This window comes from Mustela lutreola, chromosome 9, assembly GCF_030435805.1.
Source record: "Mustela lutreola isolate mMusLut2 chromosome 9, mMusLut2.pri, whole genome shotgun sequence".
NCBI classification, from domain to species: domain Eukaryota; kingdom Metazoa; phylum Chordata; class Mammalia; order Carnivora; family Mustelidae; genus Mustela; species Mustela lutreola.
In genome coordinates, this window is record NC_081298.1 from 11,448,299 (window position 1) to 11,465,338 (window position 17,040).

The 17,040-nt window shown below is 53.2% G+C and overlaps 1 protein-coding gene across 3 annotated transcripts in view; it reads left to right on the top strand.

The window, feature by feature from the left end:
• Positions 1-17,040, top strand: part of PTGIS (prostaglandin I2 synthase) — a 41,723-nt gene that overhangs the window by 3,166 nt on the left and 21,517 nt on the right. For 2 of the 3 annotated variants that reach the window (XM_059132868.1, XM_059132870.1), the window contains 4 exons: positions 5,458-5,581; positions 7,468-7,646; positions 10,247-10,390; positions 15,438-15,589. In XM_059132868.1, coding sequence (XP_058988851.1) covers positions 5,458-5,581; positions 7,468-7,646; positions 10,247-10,390; positions 15,438-15,589 — 599 coding nt within the window. Of the gene's footprint in view, positions 1-5,457; positions 5,582-6,965; positions 7,025-7,467; positions 7,647-10,246; positions 10,391-15,437; positions 15,590-17,040 lie in introns of those variants that run through there. The other variant, XM_059132869.1, reaches the window with a different exon arrangement.

A 17,040-nucleotide genomic window follows, 5' to 3' on the forward strand; every position in this document is an offset into this window, starting at 1 on the left:
GGGGGCACTCTTGTTCCTTCCATTTTACAGAGGAAGGAACTGAGGCTCAGGGAGGCTAAGCTACTTGTCCAGGGTCTGCCTGGTTTTCAAATCTGGGCTGTAAGAATTTTTAATTACCCGGAAAAACAAATTTCTGTGCTCCCCACACAGTTTATTTGTAATCTGAACACAGTTTATTTGTAATCTGAACACTGATGTTAAGATGGTAAGATGTGGCTGTAACCAGAAGGTTCTTAAGGAGGGACAAATAAGTGTTGCAAAAGAGGCGTCTGACCCTAATGCTGTGTAGACAGTGAGCCAGTGTGAGTCAAACAGGGAAAGCTCAACACCTTCCCTTCTGCTCGCTGACCCTCGAGGTACGGCTCACCACCCTGCGTTATGGCTGAGGCCTGTAAGGGCTCGGTGACTTCCTCAGGGCTACACAGGAATTCTATCCCACATCTAGCTCGTTCCACAAATTCATGCTTATCTCAGTAAAAAGGAAAAGAAGAACGACTTCCGTCGATTAGCAGCTGTCTTTACCTCTCGTTTGCTTTTTAAGTTAAAATTTGTAATTATCAAAAATCTCAACTATCCAGAAAAATAATAGCATAAGAACCCCCATGTACGGATCCCCTTTTGATCTGACAGCATTTTTACAAAAAAATTACAGATGGTATAGTATCTCCCCAGGGAATATTTCAGAATGCGCATCAAAAACAACCACGGTTCTATTATTCTGCCTGAGAATATAAAAATTCTTAATATCCTCTAGTCTCCGGTCCAGACTTCTGCAGTTACGGCAAGGATATTAAAACCCAGCTCGGTAACTGTGACTCTTCTGCTGGGACAGGTTGTGAGCCGGAATCAGGAGGCCTTGGGTCGGTAATTAGGCGTCTGATTTCTGTGCCCTCTGGGGCTCATGATCTGCACACAGGTGTCGGAAACCTTCTTCCTGCTTTCCTTTTGGGCCTTGGTTTCTCCATCTGTACCCTGAGGTGGCTCACGGAGCTGCCGCTCGTGCCTTAGCCACTCTGCGGGCAGAGTACATTGCCCTCTCTTGCTCTCTGGGCGCATGTGTCTGCTGCTTCCTCTAGCAGTATTGGAAGAGGTCTCCGGGTGGGAGACCCCTCTTCCCTGGCACCAGAGGGCACCCTAGCATTAGGTGAGGGTCCCCTGGTGGCCCAGGATCTGGGCCTTTGAAGGATACGAAATTTCTAGGCACAATTAGGTCTATCTTATTCCAACATGCACTAATCAGAGGCCGCCAAACGGAGGTCCGTGGCCAGATTCAGCACCAACGAGGGGCTGCTGTGTGCCACACAGAGAGCAAGAGGAGAAAATTGGGGGGTTTCCACACACAAAATTCCCCATTTCCAGCTTCTCATGAAAAATGGGACAGTAGAGCAGCACCTGAGGGGGGCTCAGAGAAGAGCCCCCTCCCAGCCTCGCCACAGTCTCCACCACTCCTTGTTGCCTCTCTTGCCCATCTGTTCTATCACTCTCCTTGCTCTGACTGTTCCTTACTTTGTTGAGAATTCTCTGAACCTTCTGTATCGGTTACAAAAACGGGAAGACAAAAACTAGAGCAAAATGGCCACATGCTTTCTCTACACAATGGGAGGCAAGGGGCAGGAGGTGGGAAGCCAACAGGTGTTAATGGCAGACAGCTTGTGCATGAGTCCTGGGAAAGGATGGGTCCAGCACTTTAAGTGGAAGCTCAGGTGGCAGAAACCAGTCCCCCGCTGCCCCCTGCCCCAAGGAAATCATCCCAGAGCCCAAGCCTCTGCATGGAGGCACGCTACTGGATAGAGAGGAAGTCTACCCACATGGCACAGCGGAGTGACGCAGCCTCTGCTCTGGGCAATCCGGAGTCCCTTGACTCCCTCAGCAACTCTGGGGGGCAGGTGCTGCTCTTTGAGCACCAACTGTATACATGAATCATGCATCTGACACATAGGTATTAGACACCTGCTCTGTGCCAGGCGCTGGTGTAAGTGTCGGGGTCGACGACAGGTGTCTACCTTGGTGGAACGTCGGTCCCATGCAGGTGTAATACTTCAGGGCACAAAGCGGGGGTGATACGCATCCTTAACTCCCTCCCCTTATTTGCAGAGCGTTGAGAGGGAGAGAGATGGGACAGGTGGCGATGGAGTCTGTGAGTGAGGAGTGGGCAGTTTGGGAGGAACCCATGTTATGGGAATGAAAGCTGGGGCGAGAGGGGGGTGGTGGTGGTTAGAGAAGGTGTCCCGGAATCTGAAACAGGAAGGGCAGGCGGTGTGGGCAGGAGCTGGGGATGAGAAGGTCCAGCACTCCCCAGGGCCCGGCAGTGCCTCAAAATAGTGAGAGTGTCAGTGGGTGAGGCTAGAGACCGCAGACCCCAAAATAGAGCCTCCTTCATCCCTGCTAGCTGACGGCTGAGTCACCCTGGAATGTGGCCTGGGCCGGAGCTGGTTTCAGGGCCCAGCCTCCGAGAGCCAGTGACCACATCAGGAGTCAGACGCCTGGGCTCCCAGCTTCCTGCCTTTGTCTGAGCCTCCTTGGGACTTTTCTGGGGGGGACAATGGAAGTTGCCAGAAATAACACCTGGCTTGTGGGGGAGTTCGGGCAGCAGCCTGGACAAAGAGCAAGGAAAGGAAGCTCTAGCCCTGCCCCTACCCCCAAAGGTGTCTTGGGGGAAGAAAAGCCCCCCCACCCCGTCCTGGACATAGGGGAACTGGATGCTAGATTCGCCTCCACTTCCATTGTTGCTCCCCTGGCTGATCACAGTAGTCTCTGTGTTGAGACTTTTTTTTTTTAAGGTTTTATTTATTTGACAGAGAGATAGAGAGTACAAGTAGGCAGAGCAGCAGGCAGAGGAATAGGGAGAAGCAGGCTCTCCTCTGAGCAGGAACCCGATGTGGGACTCGATCCCAGGACCCTGGGATCATGACCTGAGCTGAAGGCAGCCGCTTAACCAACTGAGCCACCCAGGCGCTCCTGTGTTGAGCCTTTTTACAAGCATAACTTCATCACTTCCCAGCTCCCACTTCCAAACCTCTGGGGGCTCCCTATGGCACCCTGCGTGGAAGCCTGACCCTGGCCATGGGTCATGTCCTGCCTCTCACCCCCACACTCTCCATTGCAGCTACACCAGCTCCTGCTGCCTTGAAAACCTCACAGGCATGCTCCCACCCCAGGGCCTTTGCACTTGCTATTTCCACTGCCTGAAAGCCTCTTCTCCCCACTCTTCCACTGCACTCCCTTCTCATCCTGCTGGTCTTTGCTCACGTGGCACCTCCGTGGGGAGGCCTTCCCGGACTCCTTCTCTAAACCAGTCCCCCTCACTGTGTTCTATCACCCTACTTTCTTAAGGACCTATAATTTGCATACTCTACCATTCAGCCTTTTCAAGTATACAGCTCAGTGGGTTTTAGAACAGCCACAAGGTTGTGCCATGATTACCACCGCCTAACTCCAGGATATTTTTGGTCATCCCTGAAAGAAATTCTATCCCCATTAGCACTCACTCTGCATTCTCCCCTCCCCTCCACCCCCAGCAACCACTAATCTCCTTTCCATCTCTATGGAGGTGACTTTTCTGGACATTCCATGGAAATAGATCATACGGTACGTGACCTTTGGTGTCTGGTTCCTTTCACTTAGCGCGGTGGCTTGGAGGTTCTTGCACACTGTGGTGTGAATCAGTACTTTTGTTCCTCTTTGTGGCTGAGGACCCGTCCATGGCCCGGGCACCTGTATTTGGTCTCTCCGTTCATCAGCTGATGGGACTCCCGCGCTGGCTCCCTCTTTTGGCGGCTGTGCAGGACGCGCCCGTGAATGCTAGCGTCAGAGGTTGTTCCTGAGCTTCCGTTTTCAGCTCCTTGGGGTGTACTCGTACAGTAACTCTGTTTAACTTTTCGAGGACCTGCCAGGCGAGTTTCCAAAACAGCCGCCCCATTTTACGTCCCACCGGAAATAGGGGAGGGTCCCCATTTCTCCCTGTCCTCGCCCGTGGTTACTTTCCTCGTTTTTCCTTGGATTGCAGCCACCTGGGCGTGAAGGGGACCCACTCTGTGGTTTTGCATTTCCCCCGTTCCTCAGGACGTTGAGCATCTTTTCGTGTGCTGGCTGGCCGATCGTACCTCTTCTGTGGGGGACTGGACTGTCCATTCAGATCCTCTGTGCATTTTAAAATTGGGTTGTCTTTTTTTTTTTCAGAGCGTGAGAGGGAGCTGGGGGAGAGGGAGAGGGAGAGAAAAAATCCCAAGCAGACTCCATGCCCAGTGTGGAGCCTGACGCAGGGCTCAATCTCATGACCCTGAGATCACGACCTGAGCCTAAATCAAGAGTGGGACACCTGACGGAGCCACCCATGGTGGCTCTTTGTCTTTTTACTGTTGAATTCTATCTCTTTATCTTATCACACTTCCCACTCCCTGAAATGAGTTTGCTTTTTTTTTTTTCTTTTTGTCTGCCTCCCCTTATGAAAGTATGGAAGCACCGTGAAGTCAGGCTCCTCGCCTCTCCGTCCGCGGCTGTATCTCCAGCACGCAGAGCAGCACCTGCTCCCTAGTTAGTATTTGCTGAGCGAGTCAATGACTCCGCAGTGACCGGAGATGAGATGACTCAGTCATTCAGCAGACCGGGAGCTCTCTGCGTCCCTGTGGCCCTGATAATTCTAAGATGAGAACGCTCCTTCCAGTCTGGGTCAGTCATGGTGGTGTCGTAGCTCTCCCTAGCTAACAGCCCCTCCCCCAGAGGATGGTGGGCCAGCCGGGGGTCAGTGATCAGGCCAGTCCTTCCACTACCTTCTGCCACTCCCACCATGCTCTCCAGTCTCCACCTTTCCCTGTGGGCATGACAGGGAGTATGAGGTGAACAAAGCCCTGTCCAGGCTGGCTCAGGCAGAGAGCTCTGGGTCTTTGTACTACTGAGTTCTAGAAAGCTCTCGCACCCACAGGGAAGTGATTGGACTCCCTAACATGTACCAAGGTCTGCTGGTCACCCAGCTTTTGCTCTTGGTCCCCTTCTACTCAGCAGCCAAAGGGATTCTGGGGAAAAAAAAAAAAAGCCCAAGTCAAATCATGTCCCTTTGCTACTCGAGACTCCCAGGGCTCCCACCTCACTCAGAGGAGAGGCTAAAGTCCTGACAGGTACATCCAGACCCCTGCATGGTCTGGCATCCGTTACCAATCTGGCCTCAGCTTCTGCTGTTTCCCCTTGCTCCCTCCAATCCAGCCACATTGGCTTACTTATTGTTCTAGGAACACACCAGGCATGATGGAGCCTCAGGGCCTTTGCACTTGCTTCTTCTGTCTGGAAGGCTCTTCTTCCAGATATCTATGTGGCTCCTTCCCTCACCGCCTTCAGGTCTTTCTCAAATATTTCAGGGAAGCCTGCTCTGCCCAGTCTACTTAAAAATCACACCCCATGCCCCACTCTTTTTGTCTTCTTCCCTGCTTAATCAAATGGTGATAAGTACTGTGGCTTCTGCAGGCGACCTGGCGAGCCTCCCCTGGACCTGGGCAGTATCCCTTGGTTGGGCCATGCGTTGGAGTTTGGAAAAGATGCTGCCAGCTTCCTCACTAGGATGAAGAAGAAGCATGGTGATATCTTTACTGTAAGTGCCGCCGGTGCCTCTAGGGGCAGGAAGGGAAGGAGATGAGCAGCTGGGCTGGCCATACCTGGTGTTGGCAGATTCCTTCTACATCCTTCCATACACTAACCCACCGATCCACTGGTCCTACCAACTTTCTCTCCATTTTTCCATCCGACTGTACAGCCGGCACTTACCCAACATCCGTTGCTTCATTGTCCCTTGAGCATCTTCCCGTCATGAAGTCATTCGATGTCCAGTTCTTGTATGTCCATCCAGCCAACCCCTGTCCACCCACCCAGCTTCCATCTATCCAACAACCATCCATCCAGCCAACATTCACCCATCCTCCTGTCTACTCAGGATATAAGCGGATCTTTCCATCCGACTATCCACTGAACCCTCATTCATGTTCTCCGTTTCCATCAAACCTCTGTCCACTCACCCATCTTTCCATATATCTATCTAACATCTGTCTATCCATCCATTTATCCATCACCCAACCTTTCATCTGTCTACCCAAATGGATCTAGCATCCCTCCATTCATGTACCTAACGTCTATCCAGTTTTTATCTATACATTCAATATCTTTTTTTGGGTGAGCCTAGTGCAGGGTTTGAACTTACAACTGTGAGATCAAGACCTGAGCTAAGATCAAGAATCAGGCAGTTAATTGACTGAACCTCCATATGTTCAGTTTCTACCAACTTCCATTTATCTACCCATCTTCCCGCCCACCTGCCACTATTAACCTAACATCTGGTTACCTATCCATCCAGTATCCAATGTCTGTGCACTCTGTATGCATCTGTTTATATCTCCATCCGTCCGTCCATCCATCCATCCCCTCAACATCCAAACAACCACCACATCCATCTACCTTCTATGCATCCTTTCAAGTTCCACCCATCCAGCATTCATCCTTCAATCCTTTTACCCAGTATCCACCAAGGACCCTGCCATCGTGTACGCAACATTCATTCAGACTTTTAGTTTCCAGCTAACCTTTAGCTACTCCTGCATTCATCTTTCCATCCAACATACATTCACTGACGACATCCTTCTGTTGACCTACCCATCTACCAATCTGTTCAACAGCTGTCCAACAGCATATTTTCTTGGATATTGGCCTATATTTCAAAGATTTATTTATTTATTTTAGCGGGTGGGGGTGGGACAGAGAGAGAGAGGGGGAATCAGCACAAAGCCCAATGCGGGGCTTGATCTCATGACCTGATGGTCTGTATTTTATAAGAGTTTGATTAACGTGACTCCCAGATCACACTTTGGAAACAGGGGCCAAGGCAGTGGGTGGTTAGGATTGTGTGACCCGCACCCCTCACTCCCCCCGCGACCCGCCCCAGCAGATGTTTGAGGGAAGAACGCCATTTCCTTTGTTAATTACAGGCTTACAGCTCTCCATGGCTCCTTCCCTTATTGGGCAGCATAGCCTCCCGCAGAAGCAGGTACTGCTGGCACGTCCGCTAGCCTGAACCCAACAGCATCCCTTCATCCATCCGTCCGTCTGCCCACCCAAGATGCACACAGCATCCATCTGCTGCCTTCTGGGGGGCAGACTCGCTCCCGGAGGCTGGGGATCTGGCAGTAACCAAGATAATGGTGGGAGGTGCTTAAGAGCGAGGCGGTTAAGAGCACAACCTGTGACGCAGAAAAGCCAGTGGCTGTCCTCACTCTACCACGTCTCAGCTGCGTGATCTCGGGCTCATCCTGTGCCTTCTCTAAGCCTCAGTTTCAGGCCATCAGTGGTCCCAGCCTCATAGGGTCGTCATGCGGGGTGGCAGAGAGGACACTGTGTGTTAAGTGTCTAGCACAAGGTGGGCCCCAGGCCCTGAGAGCTGCTGTCCTTCATAGGGGCTCTCCTCACTCTGTCCCTGCTGACCTCCCACAGGTGCTGGTCGGGGGCAGGTATGTCACTGTCCTCCTGGACCCCCACTCCTATGACACGGTGGTGTGGGAGTCTCGCAGCAAGCTGGATTTCCACGCCTATGCTGTCTTCCTCATGGAGAGGATTTTCGATGTGCAGCTCCCACATTACAGCCCCAGTGATGAAAAGGCCAAGATGAAACCGTGAGTGGCTGGAGACGGGGCCTGCGGGAGGCCGGGGAGGGCCTGACGGGCTTCTGCCTGGGTAGCCCAGGTGCCGTGCGGCCCGAGTTCGTCTCTGCAACAGGCATCCAGTAACAGCATTCTGTCCTGAGAAGACAAACAAACAAAACAAATAATAGCCCAAGAGAATTGGGCAGAAGAAAGGCTGCTTTCATCTTTATTCGTTTTAGGAGGCAGGTCTGATTTCAGTAGGAGGAGCCCGGGGTTTGGGTCGGCCAGACCTGGATTCAGATCTCAGCTCCATCACTTCCTAACTGTGTGACTTTGAGCAAGTCCCTTGCCCTCTCTGAGCCTCTGTTTCCTCATTGTAAAAGGAAGGGAAGTGGGTGGGGTGATTATTGTTTTTGAGTCCATGTTCTGTGATCTCAGTAGCTTTCCCAGTGATGCTGGAGGGTAAGTCCCTTCTAGCCTCCACTTTTTGGACGAGGACACTGGGACCCAGAGAGGAGCAGTGACTTGCCCTAGGTCACACAGCAAGAAAGTGGTGCCAGTCCTGAAACACAGGAATCATTCTGTCAACAAGAGGATATGTGAGCACATTTATTCTGCATTCATTACGTCTGCAAATATCTGAGGACCTACTCTACGCCAGTCACCATCTAGGTGCGGGGCGGGGTTGCACCACGATGCCGACTTGCCTGCCATATGCTGGTATTCGCTAGGAACGCTTTACTCTCTGTGCCGTTGCCTCAAGAGATAGGTACTTTCATCCCTGTCTTACAGTTGAGGAAACAGACTCAGGGAAGTAAAGTGACTTCCCCACAGTCCTCCGTTAGCAGATGGCACCCCTGAGATTTGAACTCAGGTTTGCAGACTCCCCAGCCTAGTCCCCTCCAGCTGACATACTAAGGAAAGAAGTCTCTGGGTCTGCTAGAGTTCACGCAGTCTGATGGTGATTCGAAGTGGTCTGTCTCCAGGAAGGATAGCGTCCTGGGGTTAGGAAAAGCGTCTAGAATGGGTTTTGCAGGACTGCTAAAGCTGAGGAAAGCCAGAGTGTGACGTGAACCTCAGTGAGAGGTGATTCCCAGTCTGACCTTGGCTTTGTGGGGTGGCTGCTAAGAGTATTTTTGAGCCCAAGTGTCCTCAGTCCTGGCATTCTAGGGGGACCATTAGGTCCCATTGGCAATAAGAATCCCCAGTTCACTGCATTCTGCCCCCCTACCCAGGGAGGCCTCCACTTTCCTCCAGTGTCTGCGCTGAGAGTTCCTGTGAATTTCCTCCACTGTCTGCCCTGAGTGTTCCTAGGAATTCCCCATCAGCCAGCATGTGGTCTTCTGGGCATAGCTCCCACGTCTGTTAAGAGCTACTGTCTCCGTCGAAGACTGTTGCTTAGTGTGGGGTCTGGGTCACCGGTGGGTCAAGGTCAATCACTAGGCTAGCTCCCATTTATCCAGCACTTACCGTGTGCAAGGCACGGCAGTAAGCCCTTTCACACGCTCTCTCACCTGTGTCACGTCTCTCGTGTCTCCAGCAACGTTTCACCTTGAACATCCCAAAGCTTATATTTCCTGGGAGTTTGTGGAACCCTTCTGGAGGCTTTCCCCTCTTGAGTTAATCTAGAACCCAGTGGCTTTCTCCATCTACAGGGGTCCACCCTGATTCCGAACAGCAGGTGGGGACAGAGAGCTGGGTCAGCGCACTGGGCCTGTTCTCGGTGCTGCCGCGAGGCGTCTCTGTGAAATGTTCTTTCTGCCATGTTAAGTGGACACTGTGGGCTTGGCGGCGGGTGGGGGGGCGGTGTGGAGGATGCGGGGTGGGGGGGTGACCTTTTCTGGTCTAGATGCCTGCACATGCTCCAAAGGGGCCTTCACCTCAGACACAAGACCCTCCCTTGGGTTGGCTTCTAATCACAGCCTCAGCCTTGGCTCCGTGTTGGCTCCGTGTACTGTGGAGGCTCAGTATGGAGGGGCTTCAGCTTTAGCTGCACACCCTGCAAGGCTCCTAGACACATGTGGTGAGACCAGGTCGCCAGTTCAGGCGACCTGATTCCTCGTACTGCCTTCACTCAGGATCACATCTTCGCAGTCCTTGGTCGGGGGGTTGCTTTACCCAAACAGGTGTCCCTAACTTCAGATCTCAAGGAGAAAGAGTTCCCTGGCTAGTTCTCTCTCCTCCAGAAGTGTGTGCGTTCCTTATCTGAGCTTGTGTGTCCCGAGGAGGGACAGACTGTCGCGGTCGGGAGTTCAGACCCTGGGGTCGGGCAGACCAGGGTTTCAATCCCAGCTTCATCGCTTACTGGCTGTGTGACCTCGGGAAAGTTGCGTTCTTCTCTGTCCCTGAGTTTCTCTGTCTGGGTGCCATGGTAGTACCTGGGATTCCTAGAGTTGTCAAAAGATGAAATGAGATCATGGCACTTGGCACAATAAAAAGCAACTGCCACTGTCATTGTTATCGACAATGATAATAATAATAATAATAATATCATATTTATACCAATTTTCTGCAGGCCCCCATTGCCAATGAGGAACCAAAGCCCTGGGACCCTAAGGTTTCGGGATGGGGGATGCCTGTGTGCACATTCCCCTTCGGAGGCTGTACCCTCACTCTGTTCCCTGCCCTAGGACCCTCCTCCACAGAGACCTCCAGGCACTCACGGATGCCATGTATAGCAACCTCCGCACCGTCCTGCTGGGTGACACCTCAGAAGCGGCCGGTGGCTGGCTCGAGATGGGTCTCCTCGATTTCTCCTACAGCTGCCTGCTCAGGTGAGCCAGGGTGGCTCCGCATCTCGGGAATGGAGCCCAGCTACCCGGGCCTGGGTCAGCCACTGATAGTGGCCATAGGAGCCATGAAGACTTTATGGGTGGGGAAGCAGTTTGGGACATGCAACGCAAAGACAATAGATGACCTGTTGTATCTGCGACCCCAGGAGTTTACTTGGCTCAGGCTATGAGTTGAAAAGGAGGCTCACCCGGGTCAGGGAGAGGGGCCTTGCCAGTGGTCTGGAGAGGGAAGAGCAGAACAAGGTTTTAGAGACCGTCTTGTCCCGTGGCTTCCAAACCTTGGACTTCACATCCAGGAAAACAGTATTTGGGAGACCAACCCAGGACTTTAATTTTGTTTTTACCAGATCTTGTAAACTCAGATCACACAGCACACTATCCAACGTCCCTTCCTTCGGCAGTGGCAGACACGATTCCAAGCTCCGGGCATACAGCAGGGGGGAAACAACACCCCGAAACTCATTCAGCTTACACGAGCTAGAGAGACAGATCACAAACCAGTAAATAAAGACAGATACGTCCAAGAGGGGAATAATTGAGAGAATAATGCAGAGAGCAGCAGAAGGGGCGCGAGTGCCTAGGGGACTCTTTTGACCAGACTGGAAAGGAGGCTTTTCCGAGCATCTGGCCTCAGAGTTGGGGGCTGGCTACAAGTGCTACCCCCTCACCCCCCACCCACCCCTGCTGAGATTGTAGGCAAAGGAGTCAGCAGGTGCAGAGGGGTGGAGTGGGGAGGGTGCTTGGCCAGAGGGCCAGAAGAGGTCAGAGCACTTGCCTTTGGGAAACAGGGTCTCACTGAGCCTCTCAAGGCGGGGAAGGGCTTTGGAATTTATTCTAAGTAAGATGAGTGACACTGGGGGTTGGGGCAGGGGTGTGACATGATTGGGCTTGGGTTTTAAAGCTCTCTTTGGCTGCGGACGGAGACCAAGCTTGGTTGGGTGGGGTGGGGGTGGGGGTTGTGGCTGAAGAGACAGGAGGTTCGTGTTAGGAGGCTGTTGATGTTGGCTGGGTGAGAGAACAGGAGTCTGGACCTGGAGGTGACCAGGAAATGGTGACAAGTGGTAGCTCTGGGGGACAGACGGACTTGGTAGGACCTGCTGAGGATTTGAGGGGGTCGGGGAGCATGGGCACAGGCAACAGGAAAGAGCTGGAAGGATAGTCCGTGGATTTCTGGTAGTCCCAGTAACTGACCAGCATTTCAAAAACCAAAGACCATTTCAACTACTGCAAAAGAAATTAGAGACATGATTTCAGAATAAGGGCCAGGCCTTCGCTGACACATCTGGGCACACAGGTACGTTTATGACACCTACGTATGTGCTCACATGTAGGCTCAATGTGTGTTAACACTTTTCACCCTCACAACAGCTCCACGAGGCTGGAACTTTACAAACCCCATTCAACAGATGAAAAAACTGAGGCCCAGAGAGCCTAAGACATTTGCCCAGAGTCCCATCATTTGGGGTCATGGCTATAGAGCCTGCACTTTTTAAAATAAAGATTTGATTTTATTGATCGATTTAAGAAAGAGAGAGAGCAAGCGGGGGGGAGGTTGAAGGGTGAGAAAGAATCTCCAGCAGACTCCACGCTCTGCACGGAGCCTGATGCGGGGCTCGATCTCATGACCCTGAGATCATGATGAGCTGAAATCAAGAGCCAGTCGCCCAGCCGACAGAGCCACCCAGGCAGCCTGGCAGGGTCCCCACTCTCACGTACACCCTTGCTGTATAAGTGGTCCGCGCCTGTCTTCTGTCATCCTGGAGTGGTGCGAGCACCGTCAAGGGCTGTAATTCGTGCGGGTGATGCTGGTGCTGTCCACCTTGTCATTGTGAGATTGCGGGGAGGGGGGCTGAGGCCCAGAGAGGAGCAGCTAAAACCACACAGCAGGTTCACAGCAGGGCGTCTCCCACAGCTCCTGGCTCCTGTCACCCTATGTCCTTGGTTGAGAAAAGGCGGGGAGGCTGTGCCCTTGGGGGATGTGGGCGCAGTGTGGGGGCAGCCGAGTCTGTTTACGCCCATGGTAACACCTGGTGCATGTGGGAGTGGGGAGTGGAGGGAATCACATGTAAACGGATCCCTGTCTTCGGGATCTGAGGCCTGGCCTGGAGCTTCTGTTTCTTCGCCTGGTGGACTTGGCCTTCTTGGTGCCATCTGCAGCCACTGAGATAGGAAGGGAACGACTGAGTTGGATGACAGGAGGTGCAGGCTCGTGTGGCCCCAAACCAAGAGATGCCACCACTTAGGCCTTCCAACCCATCCTATGGCTCTCCTGCCTCTGTCAGAGTCCTGTCCAAAGTTCTCACCCTGGCTCCATCTTCCTGCGTGATCAGCCACAGCCCAGCACACGTCCTGCCCCAAGGGCTTTGCACTTTCTGTTCCCTTTCCCAAGAATGCTGTTCCCTACATGTCCGCATGGCTCTCACCTCACTTCATTCACGTGGCAAGTGATATCTCCTTGCAGAGGCCACTCCTGACACCCCATTTATAGGATGGCCCCCACTCCTCCCCCAGCTCCCTGCCGGCTTTATTTTTCTTCCTGACTTCTAGCACCACCTACAGGTCGTGTGTGTTTACGCACCACGATTTATTCTGTCTGCCGCCTTGTCCTGGTCCCTTTGCTGTGCAAGGTGCCACAGGAGGGACCCTCCCATCCACAGTGGGAAACCTCACGGCCTACTTAGGCTTTACTGGGGTTATTTTTTTTTTAAGATTTTATTTATTTATTTGACAGAGAGAGATCACAAGTAGGCAGAGAGGCAGACAAAGAGAGAGGAGGAAGCAGGCTCCCGGCTGAGCAGAGAGCCTGATGCGGGGCTCGATCCCAGGACTCTGGGATCATGACCTGAGCCGAAGGCAGAGGCTTTAACCCACTGAGCCACCCAGGCACCCCTGGGGTTATTTTTGATAGAAATATATGTATATATATTCAAACACAGGAAAATGGTTCTCTGCTTTAAGGGAAACACTGGTGCAAGCGGAACCAGAAACCACAGGGCTGGCTGCCCCAGCTCCAGGATAAGGGCGGCAGCTGTGACTCCATGGCTGCCCAGGGTTACCAGGAAGGACTGCAGGTTTTTTGCAGGGGTGGGGGGGTCCTTTTCCAACATGAGATAAGAGAGGGCATCCAGATTTTGTGAGGTTTTCCCAATCGTTTGGTTTGTTTGTAGGAAAACTCTTTTCACCAAACCAAACATGTCGGTGGGCTGAATCCAGTTTGCGAGTTGCACCGTTACAACTCTGCTGGAAGGAAACTGGGGGCACTGGTCTGGAGAACAGGGTCCTGGGGCCTCATGTGACTGGAGGGGCAGTGGGACGAGTAGGATGCAGAGGTACAAGCCTGGGAGGATCCGCTCTTCCGAAGGAAGCGCTGCCGTCTTAGAGCAGTGGGATGGGTCAGTTGTGAGCTTTCCATCTCTGCGGGGCATGGAAGCCAGGCCAGATGAGGGAGACGGAGGCAGGGGAAAGGTGGCACAGGAGTAGCCTGGGTGACCGAGCTCAGAATCAGGATGACCCTGCAGTTTCTCCCAAGATCGTGTTCTTAGGATCAAATTCTGACCCATCCACCCTCCCTCTCTCCCAACCATCCGTCCAGCCAGCCACCCCCACCCCCACCCCCCCATCTATTCACACAGCCTCCGGCCCATCCGTCTGTCCCTCCTTTGAATATTGGGCGCCTGGGTGGCTCAGTGGGTTAAGCCGCTGCCTTCGGCTCAGGTCATGATCCCAGGGTCCTGGGATCGAGTCCCGCATCGGGCTCTCTGCTCAGCAGGGAGCCTGCTTCCCTCTCTTTCTCTCTGCCTGCCTCTCTGCCTACTTGTGATCTCCCTCTGTCAAATAAATAAATAAAATCTGAATATTGATAGAAGATCTATTCAGAGCCCTCACTGCACAGATGAGGGACAGAGGAGTTCTAGACCGGCCTGGCCTCTCTGGCACCCCCCCCCCCCCATTCCTGCTTCCACCCTCGGGAAGTCCCTCTCCTGGGAGATCAGGGATGAGCAGCAGCTAATGGGACAGGTCAGGGCATCTCTGCAGAGGGCCAGTCTCTCCCACCGCATGGAAAAAGTGAAAACCTGTGGCTTTTCTCCCAGGACGGAAGCCAGTGGGGCTGGGCTTTTGGAACATTTACAAGTGGCTGGTGGCGAAAGCATTTTCTTTAAGAGCATTCCTGTGGTCAGCCTGAGTGCTCATACTCTCTCCTGGGACTCATCCTTTGTCCGCATCCCGCCAGGCCCTGTACTTCCTGTTCAGACTCCCACCACCCTTCAGGTCCAGCCCAGCCTTCTCCCCGTGGCCACCCAGCCCCCTGCCCTGCCCTGCATCACCGGCCCTGCCACCCCCCCTGGTGTTCCCGTGCTTGTCCCCCCACATTCCAGTGCCTGCGCCAGGGACACCGAGCAGCTCTCTGACCAGCCCATGCTTGCCCCCTCAGTTCTGAGCCTTGGCCCAGGTTGTGCATTTGGCCCGCACCCCTTCGTCTACCCTTCTCCCTACTCAGCTCAGACCCTGCCTCCTCTAGGAAGCCTGCCCTGACTTCATCTGTAGGGTCAATAACCTCTTTTCCTGATCGGGGCCTCCATCTTGCCCTGCTGCCCCCTCAGTCCCTCTGTTCCAGCCTCACCGGCCTCCTCGCTGCTCTTCAACCCTGCGTCTGCTTCCTGGCTCGGGATGTTGCCCTGATACCTCCCCACCCCGCTCTTCATACTCTGAGACCCCCTTCACTCTTCACTGCCCCCCCCCCTTCCAGGCAGCTTCGTTTGTCCTCATCTCTGAGCACCGGCGGGTAGGACTTGTTCACGTACTCTGTTGCCGTCTATCTGTGTTCCGCATGGGGGGCCACCCCTGAGGGCTGGAGTGCTCTGTCTGTTTGCTCCATTGCTGACTCCCTGGTGCAGAAGAGTCCGGCGTGAAGCAGGAAAAGCAGGTGCTCGTTAGCTCCGTGCATGACAAAACGCTTGCAAGCCGCTGCGGGAAGGTTTCGCCAGTGTGCCCAAGGAGGACCCCCTCACCCACTGTGTGCCGCCCGCAGAGCTGGCTACCTGACCCTGTACGGAGTCGAAGCTCTGCCGCGTACCCATGAGAGCCAGGCCCAGGACCGCGCCCACTCAGCCGATGTCTTCCACACCTTCCGCCAGCTCGATCTCCTGCTCCCCAAACTGGCACGTGGCTCCCTTTCAGTGGGTAAGCACCGCGGGCGCCGTGGTGGGTGGTGGGGCAGGAGAGGGACTCAGGGAGCCCACGCTCCAGGTGAAGGATCACAGACAGCCTAAGAGGAAGGACATTCTCTCGCCCAGGGAAGCAGTGAGATCCCTGTCACTGGGCGTATGCAAGAGCACAGTGGTGGGGGGCAGGGTGCAGGCCAGAGCTGGGGTTCCTGGCAGATACAGCACACCTGAGGTAGGGCCTAGACACCTATTTGTGTGTTATTTTTATTCTATTTGTAAAGGTTTCTGTTACTTTTTTTTTACTGATCTTTTTCTTTTTTTTTTTTCTTAAAGATTTTATTTATTTATTTGACAGACAGACAGAGATCACAAATAGGCAGAGAGGCAGGCAGAGAGAGGGAGAAGCAGGCTTCCTGCTGAGCAGAGAGGCTGACGAAGGGCTCGATCCCAGGACCCTGAGATCATGACCTGAGCCGAAAGCAGAGGCTTAACCCACTGAGCCACCCAGGTGCCCCTGAGATACAGTTTTCATAGACGAGAGCACACAGGTCCTAAATGCACAGCTGAGAGGTAAATCTAAATGCTTCATGGCCTTTCCCAGTCAATATCCACCCCACAGAGGAAGCCACTGGATGGGTTCCTTTCACCTCGGATTAGTTTTACCTTCCTTGAGCTTCCCATAAATAGAATCAGGCCATGTGTGCCCGTCTGTGTCTGGCTTCTGACTCTCAGCTTCTTGTCTATCAACTTCGGCCAGATTGCCTTATGGGTCTGTAGTCCGTTTTCATGGTAGCATAGCGTTTTGTTAGGGTGATGTACCACGATTTGTCCATTTCCTGGTTGATGGATGTGGGGTCATTCCCAGTTTGAGGCTGTTGTGACTTAGGCTGTTCTTGTCTGTGTCTCTCGTGGCCTTCATTTCTCTTAGTTATCAACCCTCCGCTCTTACAACATTGATCTTGCACACTGAAGGAATTGTTCAACCATTTAGCATGTTCATGAAATGCTACATCTCAAGTATTTCCACTTGGGTTTGTGAAATTCCACCCCATTTATTTTTGTGGCTCCCGAGGGGACTCAGTATTGGTAAAGAGGTTCTGGTGGGATTCAGTACCTGGGGCCATGGGAATCACTGGGCTGCACTGTCTTCTGGCCACTGGGTCTCAAACTACCTAGTGAGAAGAATCCCCTGGCGCCCTTGTTAATGGTACAAGTCCCCAAGCCCTATCCCACTTCAGCTGGATCCAACTCTCCAGGGAGGCCAGGAAGCTGCATGTGGCACAGGAGGTTAGAGAAATAACGTGTGTCCAGCAAAACCTGGATTCAGATCCCTGCTCTTGGGTTTCTGCACTGATGACTTTGGGCGAGTTACTTCTTTTTGCCCCAGGTCCTTTCTCCGAAGGGGCCATTGAAGGGAGTGATTGAGACAGGCTCTCAGCTCAGGTGGCTTGAGATGATTTACTGGAT